Source organism: Tarenaya hassleriana, unplaced genomic scaffold (genome assembly GCF_000463585.1).
Source record: "Tarenaya hassleriana unplaced genomic scaffold, ASM46358v1 Cleome2, whole genome shotgun sequence".
In the NCBI taxonomy this organism is placed as follows: domain Eukaryota; kingdom Viridiplantae; phylum Streptophyta; class Magnoliopsida; order Brassicales; family Cleomaceae; genus Tarenaya; species Tarenaya hassleriana.
The window spans coordinates 4,642,497-4,653,849 of record NW_010965372.1 but is presented as its reverse complement, the minus strand read 5'-3'; the positions used below and the strand labels follow the sequence as shown (position 1 = coordinate 4,653,849).

At 36.2% G+C, this 11,353-nt stretch overlaps 3 protein-coding genes and 1 long non-coding RNA gene across 4 annotated transcripts in view; 1 reads left to right on the top strand and 3 right to left on the bottom strand.

The window, feature by feature from the left end:
* LOC104812263 (oligouridylate-binding protein 1B) overlaps positions 1–1,125 on the bottom strand; it is a 4,246-nt gene extending 3,121 nt beyond the window's left edge. Inside the window, exons 1-2 of the mRNA XM_010539334.2 lie at positions 879–1,125; positions 72–133 (exon numbers count right to left, since the gene is read on the bottom strand). Of these exons, the coding sequence (XP_010537636.1) occupies positions 72–133; positions 879–980 (164 nt within the window). The 5' untranslated portion in view covers positions 981–1,125. The remainder of the gene's footprint in view (positions 1–71; positions 134–878) is intronic.
* A 217-nt stretch (positions 1,126–1,342) lies between these two features.
* On the bottom strand, positions 1,343–3,638 carry LOC104812262 (protein TIFY 11B). The gene is made up of 4 exons (XM_010539333.2): positions 3,355–3,638; positions 3,047–3,152; positions 2,133–2,543; positions 1,343–1,751 (listed from the first exon to the last, which is right to left on the bottom strand). Exons 1-4 carry the CDS (start codon positions 3,521–3,523, stop codon positions 1,577–1,579), a joined length of 861 nt encoding a protein of 286 aa, XP_010537635.1. The 5' UTR covers positions 3,524–3,638; the 3' UTR covers positions 1,343–1,576.
* Positions 3,639–6,668: 3,030 nt separating this feature from the next.
* On the top strand, positions 6,669–9,227 carry LOC104812261 (pollen receptor-like kinase 3). Its single transcript, XM_010539331.2, has 3 exons — positions 6,669–7,705; positions 7,902–8,723; positions 8,801–9,227. Exons 1-3 carry the CDS (start codon positions 6,797–6,799, stop codon positions 9,032–9,034), a joined length of 1,965 nt encoding a protein of 654 aa, XP_010537633.1. The 5' UTR covers positions 6,669–6,796; the 3' UTR covers positions 9,035–9,227.
* LOC104812260 lies at positions 7,404–7,976 on the bottom strand. Its single transcript, XR_771571.1, has 3 exons — positions 7,888–7,976; positions 7,714–7,777; positions 7,404–7,491 (listed from the first exon to the last, which is right to left on the bottom strand). It is a non-coding gene; the product is annotated as an uncharacterized LOC104812260 (long non-coding RNA).
* Positions 9,228–11,353: the final 2,126 nt, after the last annotated feature.

The window sequence follows — 11,353 nt, the reverse complement described above, 5'->3', positions numbered from 1 at the left end:
TGTAGGGAAAAAATGTAAAACAAGAGAAGGAAAAAAAAAGCAAACAAGAGGAAAAAAATCCTAGCACTCACACACTGCGGCAAGAACTTGGATCAAAACCAGGGGGAAGATTTCCACTTGGGATTGGTTCTATCTGCAAAAGGAAAAAAGAAAGAAACGAAAGAAAAAATGAAAAAACAAATTAAGAAAAAAAAATGCTTCTTCCTAACCCTTGTCTATATTACTCTTCAGAAAGCTTCAGCAACTAAACATTTTGTCACTTCCACACGGCAAAACAAGGTTCACAGAAATCAGAAGATACGAAATCGAAGACTAGAGCAAGTGTCACTCCGACAAACTACTAGAAAAAGGTAGATTCGTCTCAAGTTGTTGATGTTGTTGAACGGAGACAATAACCCACAGAGACCAAACCTCCAAGCCCGAGAAGGAACCATTTTTTCAATCATCAAAAGCGTCAGGAAAACATGAAAATAAAGCACAAGACGAATAGTTAACACACAAGCTCTGAATACAAAGAGAACCAAGGGAAGTCTGATTGTTCCTTATAAAATCCCATCAAACCCAGAACTTTTCTCGTTCACGAATCAGAGGACAAAACGAAGCAAGCATCGACAATCACAGAAGTAATCAACCAAATCAGGACACAGACACCGACAAAAGCATATGCAATAAAAAAAATTAAAACAAAAATTGACGCCACAAAATCGATGTTGAGACACGAGTTTGAACCTAACCCTAACCCTACATAATAATTTCCCAACCAACACCACGGACAACCAAATACACACTAAAACAAATCCCTGAGAAAAACAAATCCAACACGAAATCGACCTTCGGAAGAAGAAAACACAAAAAGAACAGAGCGACGGAGAGAGAACCTGAGGCGGGGCCAAAAGGCCCGGGTGGTAGAGAGACTGCTGCTGGAGAAGAGCTTGCTGCATCAGGGCTTGTTGTTGCTGTTGCTGCTTCAATCTCTGCATTTTCTAGGGATATTTTCCTGCCTTGATTGTCGTTTCCCGAGAAAATGGACACCGTCTGTATTTTTTTTTAGGGTTCGAAGTGTTTGGTCCCCGAGAAAACAAGGTGGAAAAAGAAAGAAGGGAAGAAAGTAAAAAAAAAACACAAACAGAGGAAAAGAAGCCAATGAGATTTATTCGATTGTTTTTAACTAACTCAGGAAAAAAAAAAGTTCAACTCGCAGAAGCTGAGACTCTTTAATAACAGCCAATGAAATTCAACCACGTGTTCAGGTTCAGTTGGGTAGTTGGATTCCCTCGTAAGGCCCGGCCCAATCTCTTGCTGTAGGACCCGCCTTAAATTAGATTAAGATATAGAACTTCACTAAATTTACAAAACCACCCAAAATCTTTACTAATGTGCAAAACACACCCCATGATGGGTTCCCATTAACTGACAACCGGCTAAATTGTACCATTCTAAGAAAATAATATATATGTAAGTACATTATAATCATGATGGGTCTAATCTAAACTAATCTAATACAACACAAATAACCTCTTAAGAAGCTTCAATGTCACAAAGTAAAAACTAAAGTGTATCGTTCTACAGCCTCAGATCAAGATCCTCCTCTTTCTCCACAGATGCCCCTTTGGTTTAAGAAGAGGAGCTGCGACGAGGTTATACGCTTATCCCATGATTGGCCTAGCCCTACGGATGATGAACTCGCGACCTCTGGCTTCGGAGGATGACCCGTGTTTTGGTTCACTTGGTATGGAGCTCGAGCTGCTGCCCTGTAACGGGATAAAAACGCAAACCCCGTAAGCTACAAATGCAATGCGAGTCTATTTTGCGTGAAACATGATCGAATTGACGCGTAAAGTCTGAGACTTGGAGCAGATATCGGCCAGTTTCAAACAAGTTTAGCTCGAAAACAGAGATCTGGAGAGCTAAGCATAGCAACAGGGGATGTTTTTTTTTTATGAAACTAGAACACAATGTGTAACGATCTGTTCCGTCTTTTGCTTATACATTCGATTCACACCCATTACCATTTTCCGACATGAGATACGGCCATAGAGTCAGTTCAAGACTTAAAACAATGGCTCTCACATTTTTAAGCAAAACCCCGGGAAAATAACAAAAGACGAGAGGATTTGGATTTGGTTTTTTACCTGTCTTTGCGTTTAGCGAAAAATCGGTGGAGCGAGGCTCTCCTCGCTATTCGATCCATGAGCTGGTTCTGCTGTCTTGTCTGATGATCACTGTCGTTTTCCAAACACGTAGGCTCGTTCAGATCAGGAATAACCAGACTGTTTTCGCTGCTGTTGTCGCTGCTGGTAATGGTAATGATGTCGACGATGCTACTGTTGTTCTTGTCGCCGTTTGCTTTGAGGTGATTCCTAGAACAGATCTCATCAGCCATGGAATCTGAATTAAGCACGACGGTTGAAAACGTTTCCGGTTTCACAATCTCCATTATCTCCTTGGCCTTGTCCGCCGGAAAATCGTTGAAAACTATAACTTTTCCGGAGAAGAATATGGTCAGTTGGGAAGTTCCCGGCTCCGGTACACTTGCCGGTTCACTGAAACCAAAGAGCGTCAAACACTCAGTTGATTCTGTCAAATCAAAACCGGTTCAGGAGGATTAACCGGCAACCCATTTCAGTAAATGCAATCACGACCTCAAAGATTGAACATTTTCAACAACAGGAAGGCGTTGGAAAATGCTCCTCAGATAAATTCATACATCAGCAAGAACAATCTGATACAGACATACATATACATACAGACATACATACATACATACATACATACATACATACATACATACATACATACATACATACATACATACATACATACATACATACATACATACATACATGTTTACATACATACATACATACATACATACATACATACATACATACATACATACATACATACATACATACATACATACATACATACATGGGGCATGAGGAGTATGCATCGTTCTACAAGTTTTTCCAAAGATTCCTCGCTATCTTCTGAACAAGTGAAAAGCTTCAAACGCATAAACATCTTATGTAAATTCGCATCGCACCTGAAGTCGGCATCTTTAGCTTCGGATCCATAGGAGGCAGAGCGTAAGGGACGGCGACCCTTCTGCATGAAATCGATGGGTTTAAACTCAGACGATTTCTGTTGACCTGAAAATATATTTCAAAAAAACACAAAACTCAGACGAATCAATAAAAAAAACACAGAAAGAAAAAAGAAAAGGATGATCTTTGCTCATCGTAGCCTCTTCCCTTGGTTGTTCTTCTGTTTAATACGAATACCCAAATCCAGAATCATAGAAAGAACAACAAAAAAATCAAACCTTTAACAAAATTAAGACAAAAAAATTACCAGCGGGATTGGGTTTTCCGGCGATCCCGAGACCGGAATCGGGTTTTCGGGTCAACCCGAGATCTATGCCTCCGAAGCTTCCATTCTGCTTCAAGTACCGACTCAGCAGATTACATCTCCGGGAAAACTTCGACTTCTCCGGAGCCTTTTCCGTCGCATTGTTCGGCATAGTTCGACGAAACGGCAAAAAGATAAGATTTTGATTACCGATGAAAGAAAAAAGATCGTTTTTTTTATGTGGGTTTGCTGAGAAAAATCGGAGAATATATAATATGAATCTCTCGGATTCTCACAGACATGTGGGAATCTGATCCTCTTCGTGTGGCTTTAACCTCACGCGCCAAAAGACAAAAATAAATATTTTTATTTTATTGATTGACAAAAAAAATATTTAAATTTTTTAGTGAAGAAGGGAGAGAGGTAATCAACCAAGAGAATTCATATTTATTGAAGAAAAACAAATTTTATTTTTAAATGTGACTAAATACCGCCGGATGGCGATAGTTTATACTAAAAAAAATTGAGTGGCGAGAATTCATAGTTATTTTGTTAAATTAAGATAAGCGAGATATTTAAAATTAAAATTTAATATTCGTTAGGAATTTCTGGAATTGTTACACGGAATTATTTAGTAAATAATGCCATGTTTTCTTTGTATTGATTATCTAGCATTTTCAAGGAAAAAAACACACATTATTCCATTAATAAATTTAATTTAAGCCATTTTCTTTTTCTTTATTTTTTTGTGGGCATTTTCATCATTTTTAGACCAAACTAATTTCTGTCACAATTGCCCCCACGTTTTCCTTGCGCGCACCGGGCAAGGAAGAGGTACGAGTTGACGGCGACGTTATCTAATGACGTCACTCGCTTCCGTTAATCGTTTGGCCTAGGAGTTTTTTTTTGTGTTTTTTTTTAGGTTTTGTATATTTTTGTTTATACTGACTTTCATTTTAGTTTGATTTTTATTGGTATTGGACTGATATTTGGTTTCGTAAAAACAAAAGATTTTTTAAAAAAAAAATATTTTTATTTGATTTTTCAATTATTGTATATTATATTTAAATTCGATTGGTATTTTATTTGTTTAGATTTAAATATCTTTTAATTTTTTAGATAAAATATACTTCAAATACAATTATATATCATATTAACGAGAGAATTTATGAATACAAAACCTTTTTAACTCCCCACGCCCTTCTTCGACGATCCTTGAGGCAGGGCCTTTCATGGTGGCATTATTGTGGTTACAGAGAAAACGTGTGGGCATTTCGGTCATGAAACTTATTAACGGAGAGACTAACCATGCGGGGCCCACTCTTCCCGACGAATTCTCAGCTATCATGGAAATAGAGCACGTGATTTAATTGAGTTTTTTAGATGTTGATATTTTTTTTACAGGCCGGCAGGGATTTTTGACACTTGGCGCAATCTAACGATTCTTCACGTGACAACGAATATAAAACCTTGCTATATTTTAAATAAAAATACATATTTTAAATGGAATATAAAACCTTACTATATTTTATCAATGCTGATATAATAAGCAATTTCGAATATCCAAATAAAAAGGCATATTTTAAATGGAATATAAAAAAATCACCAATATTCAATCTCTATCTAATCTCAAAATAGAGCAATAAGTTTTTAATTAATTTTCAATCCACTTGCAGTTAAAATCATAGAGTTTGAGAATGATAATAAATTACTTGTCATTAGGTAAAATACAATATTTTAAACGAGTAACTTGAAATAAAAAGGTTCAAGACTTAGCAGAAACAAGGAAATGTAATCATATTTTGTTTTATATGGAAAATTAGTTAAATAACAAATTACATGTGTTTATATAAATCATTAATGCTAACCAAACTTTAATTGGGGTTTTGACATTGAGGATTCATAGCATCGCATAGAAAAAAAAGGAGAGATTTGCAGGTGGATGAACAGTTTGCAATTAACACGGCATATTATAGCTCAATTTTTTTAAAAAAATGTGATTGAAATTTAAATCAAATATCACATTTAGATCAATTAAAGCATTTGATTAATATAAAAAAAAGAAACCCAAAACATTAATGGGAATGATACAAGTTACATGGCCGCATTAACGAAAGTAAGAAACGTAATTTCATCATATTTTTTATTATTATTGGGACATAATGAAAAGGTTCGATTTATTACATAATTGTGGTAAAATCCAAATATCGTTGGTGTGATAAACGTGTGGCAAATAGAGATGATGAATGGGTCCAAAGAAAAAACAAAAAAGATAAAAAAAAATGGCACTTCATCACATTCTCCATATGTTAAAACCACTTCAGCGTGTTATTGTACCGACAAACCACTCAATTTATTACAATAATGTCCAAATCCATATAATGAGGAAAAAAGGGGAAAAGGGAAAAAAAAAGGCCTTGGCCATTGAAGATAAAGATTCCGACCACATGAACATGACTTTTACATTGACAAATTCTTATAAAATATTGTTAGAATTAATATAATTATGTATTTTTTGTATATGATACTAATGTTTTATATAAATTATATATAAAGTTGCATTTTAACTATGTTTAAAATTGTTTTATGGGTGTGTTGTTTGGATACTTTTGCAGGCTTTTCAAATTCTACATAGATGTTTTTGTCTATATGTCTGAGTAAACTAATATTGATATGAAATTCTCTAGAATTTTCCAAACGAAATTGTAGTACAACGATTATTTGTTTGTATTAGGATGATTACTACTTAGATATCGGAATCTTTAATATTTGAAATAATATATGAATATTTTACACAAATTTAAGATATTCGAGTCGGTATCCGAATTTTATATTTATTAAAATGAAGTGTTATAATATGTAAATTTAAAATAGTTTTTAATTTTAATAAATATATTAGCATTTTTATTTGTTATTAAAATTAAAATACTTTCATAAATTTATAAATATTAAAATAATTTCGTATAATAATTCTGATTTCTTCTAAATCGCAGAATACGAATCCAAAAATCTCCGATTTATGAATTCAAAATTCAAAGCCGAATAATTTCCGTTGCCGTTGGGCTTCTTCTCTTTTTGGAGACAAAAGCGAGCGCCAACAAGAACGGGCCGGCGGACAATGGATTTATTCATTGTTGGGCTTCGGAACATACAAGGGTAATTATGTAATTTTATTCTCCTCCCCCCTCTCTCTCGTCGCTGACTTCTTCAACGACCGTTGGCGCCACATTCCTGAGACGTAGCTTCCCTTATCCCATCAATGGCTGACACAGAGAGAGAGAGATTGAGTTTCAAAAAAAAAAAAGGACAGATAAAGAAAGAGAGAGAGAGCGAGAAAAAAGGGCAGATCCAATGAGAAGAGATCTATTTCGAACAATTTTCAACCCCCACAAAGGAAGAAGAAGAAAAAAAACCAACCTTTTTTTTTCCTCCTCCGGTTAGCTAAATGGCCGTGGCCTGGCTTCTCCGGCCGTTCGTGCTCGCTCTCACAGCACTTTTTGCCTTCTTACCTCTCTCCAGTTCCATAACCGAGTCCGAATCCCTGTTGAAATTCAAACAATCCTTACCCCACGCCAAATCTCTCGATTCTTGGGGCCAAAATTCCGAGCCTTGCGGCAAGAATTTCAGATGGTTCGGACTCCTCTGCAACAAAAACTCCGTCTTTGGCCTCCAGCTCGAGCGGATGGGACTCTCCGGGAGCATCGACGTCGCCTCCTTGACGGGTCTACCTGGTTTGAGAACCATCAGCATTATGAACAATTCCTTCACAGGCGCTATACCAGAGTTTAACCGGTTAAAATCCCTGAAAACGGTTTACCTTTCCGGGAATAGATTTTCCGGTACGATCCCGCCTGATTATTTTGCTAATATGGCGTCTCTGAAGAAGGTTTGGCTGTCGAACAACGAGTTCTCAGGTCCCATCCCTATTTCTTTGGCCACCGGATTGCCCAATCTCATTGAGGTACACCTTGAGAACAACAAGTTCAATGGCCCTATACCGGATTTCGCCCAACAATCTTTGGTTCAGGTTGATTTCTCGAATAACCAACTAACTGGAGAGATACCACCCGGTTTGTCAAAGTTCGATACTCGATTCTTCGCTGGAAATGTCGGCCTTTGTGGACAGAAACTTGGAACTTCCTGTCAACACAAAACCAATTCGAGTTCACGGATTGTGACAGAAGGGTCAATGAGAAATGCATCTAAAATCAAATACGTCATCGCATTCGGGACACTAGGCGGTCTTATTCTCATCGTCTTAGCTTCCATCGTTTTCCGGAAGACGAAAAAGAAGATAAGCAGGGCAAACCCTCGAAGTGATCAGAATGATGGCACCAGGGATCATCATGTTCAGGTTCTTACCAAACATTACCAGAAACACCAATTAATATCTTGCCATCCAATCCATGATAGTGATAGAACAAAACTGAAAGAACATACGACACAATAGGATAGTTACTTGTTAGTATCCAAATGCCAAACTGTTAGATCGTAAAAAACACCAATCCCAATTGATTTCAGAGGCGGAAAACTCACGGTTTCTGATACAGGTCACGGTGGCTGGATCGAGAAACGATTCAGACAAGCCAAGAGTCGGTAGGAAAGGTGGCACGGCCAACAAGCTCACGGCAGGTGCAGAGCTGGTTATGGTGAACCGAGAAAAGGGAGTTTTTGGATTACCGGACCTGATGAATGCTGCAGCCGAGGTGCTGGGTGGGCTCAGCACCGGCCGGACGAGCAGTGCGAGCCGGCCAAGCAGCGGTGGAAACGTGGGCTCGACGTACAAGGCGGTGATGGGGAACGGAGTCGCCGTGGTGGTGAAGAGAGTGACGGTGATGAACCAAATGAGCAAAGACGTGTTCGACAAGGAAATCAGGAGACTAGGAAGCTTGCGCCACAAGAATCTATTGACCCCTCTGGCTTACCATTTCCGGCAAGACGAGAAGCTCCTGATCTCCGAATTCGTCCCCAATTTGAGCTTGCTTCACCGATTACATGAAGATCATGGTGAGTTAGGGTTAGAATTAGATTGGCCCGCTCGCCGCAAAATCATCCAGGGGATCGCCAGAGGAGTGGAGTATCTCCACCGGGAGTTAGGGTTTCTCACTTTGCCCCATGGGAACCTGAAATCCAGCAATGTTCTTCTCTCCAGCGACGGCGAGCCTCTGATCTCCGGATTCGGGTACCACCGCCTGATCAATCCCGAGGCCCAAATTCAATCCCTAGTCGCGTACAGATCACCCGAAGTAGATCGAACCGGAACCGTGTCGGCGAAATCCGATGTGTTCTGCGTCGGAGTCGTGATCCTCGAGATTCTCACCGGGAAATTCCCGTCGCAGTACGCTGGATTGGGGCGAGCCGGCGGGACAGACATCGTGGAGTGGGTGGGCTCCGCCGCAGAACACGGCGGATGGATGGAGCTCCTCCACCCTACGGGCGCCGCCGCGACATCGTGGAGTGGGTGGGCTCCGCCGCAGAACACGGCGGATGGATGGAGCTCCTCCACCCTACGGTCGCCGCCGCCGCCGACTCGGACCAGACCGCCGACGAAGTCGAGAGGATTCTACGCGTGGGTGTTAGATGTACCGGAGAAGATCCAGATCAGAGACCGGAGATGATTGAGATCGTCGAGGAAACCAGGACGAACAAAGAATCCAAGGACGAGTTCATCACGATGACGTGATGGGTAACGCCGCCGATGAACCTCCATGTTCGTCATCCCCGCCGCCGTCGAGCATATTTTTACCATTTTTTTATTATTTTAGTTTAATTATTTTTAAATATTAAAAGATATTGTGTATTTTTGGTAATATGGACTGAGGTTTTGACATTGTAAAGAAATGTAAAATGTTTAGGCAAATATTTTGTTTTACTTTGAATTTTCAATTATATGGAATGAATAGAATATCGATACAAATATTCAGACGAAATTACACAAGTAAAAAACCATTTTTGATGCTAAATTTAAATTACAATTGAATTTGGTATATATGATTCTGCAAAACCAATAAAAAAAATTATCATATGATATGTTCATTGGAAACATTGCAAACCGAGTTCAAAATTATATCATTCTTATAATATATGTATATATATACACGAGCTATAAGAAGAATTTTTACCATCAAATTAAAATTAATTGCATAAAAAGAAGATTAATTACTAGAGACGTGCGTATTTATTTAATTACAGATATTTAGACTAAATTAAAATCAGTAATAAACTTCGCAAATTACGAAATAATCACATGCGCATGCATGCGTCCGGACAGCTAAATACAGCTGGAGATTAACAAATCAATAATAATAATAATAATAATAATAAAAGGACCGATTTATAGACCCTCTAAATTACAGCAGACAACAAAAGACCCATCTCTGCATGGGGATATCAATAACTTAATTTCCTAATATAAATTTTATATACTTATTGTCAGTATCCTTAATTTTTTATTAATAATTTGTATACAATATTATAAATACCATGTATATTATTATTCATTATAAATGTTTATACATTTTTTTAACTAAATGTTTATACATTGAATCGGGACGAGGTCTATAAGCATTAATCACTCAAAACTTGTAGAATTACTAAATTATCCAAGCACACAAAAAATCAAATAAGGTTTCTTATTTTGTTTTTGAAATGGAGAAAAATATTGTTAATAATAGAGCGTTTCCCTAGTTTACAATTTATTATTAGAAAAAAGTATCAGAATTCAAATTTAATTAAATTAAATTATAAAAACCTAAAATATTACTGGCTCATCCAGCAGGACACCACTCGTGCAACAACAATTTTTTATATACATAATTTTGATTGCATTTTTCTAGATTGTCCCACAGTAACAATAAAAAATAATCTTCAGTCTATCACCACATATTACAATCATTATCACAAATAAATAATCATTTCCAAAATAATTTGACAATACACAATTGCATTCCATATAGTAGTATAGTACCCATCCAATTTTATGTTTTTTTATTACATTTACTTTAAGTCTATACTATATAATATATATATATAGTTTAAATATATAAAAGCAAATCAAATCAAATAATATACAATAACTATATTCATATTGAATTCTATTAAAAGAATTAGGTATAGTTTTAGAAGTTATATTGATTGAAATTAAATTTAACCTATATTAAATAAAAAATAAAAAAATGTTTTTAAAAAATGGATATTTATTTATCAAAACGAGGGTCACATCCGAACAAAAACAACAAGATACGGACATAGAAAACACTTTTTAAAAAAATAAATAGATTCAATTTTTATAAAATATGATAACCTAAATGGAAATTAATAAAATCTAAATTTAATTAAAATATTATATATCTAGCTCTAATTAGAATACTCAGAAATCATTTTTCTTTTGGAATATAATTTATTTTTACTGTATAGTATTTGTCTTTTTCACAGTTTTTTTTTTGGGTAAAATCTTATTCACCATTTTTACTGTAAAACATTAAGAAAAGCCATAATGCATGGGAAATCGGGTGCGCGAGCACGTGAATGTCGGCCCATTTTGGCAGTGGAATAGTTGACTTCATTAACCATATCATTTAGATTTTCAGATTTCTTTAATTTAGTCATTAGTTAAATTTATTAATTAGCTAAGATGCTTTAAAAACAAATAAATAAAAAAAGAATAATGCATATTTAAAATTTAATATCCCCCCACCTTCACATGATACGATCCTCTTCATGAAGCTTGTTGTTTCTCCTAAAAAAAATGCTAAAATAACCTCACAAATAAACTAAAGCATTCGCTATTCTCTATTTTTAACCATAATAATTTCATTATTATATTTTTCATGTACTGTATATAAATAAATATTTATAGTAATTTTTTTTGCATCTATCAGCATATCACATTCAATTCTATTATAATTATAATTTCCAAATTATCAAACGTATGGTTTTTATGATCAGAAGAAGAAAAATAGTTGATACCACATTTCAAAGTTGAAAATATATATATATATAT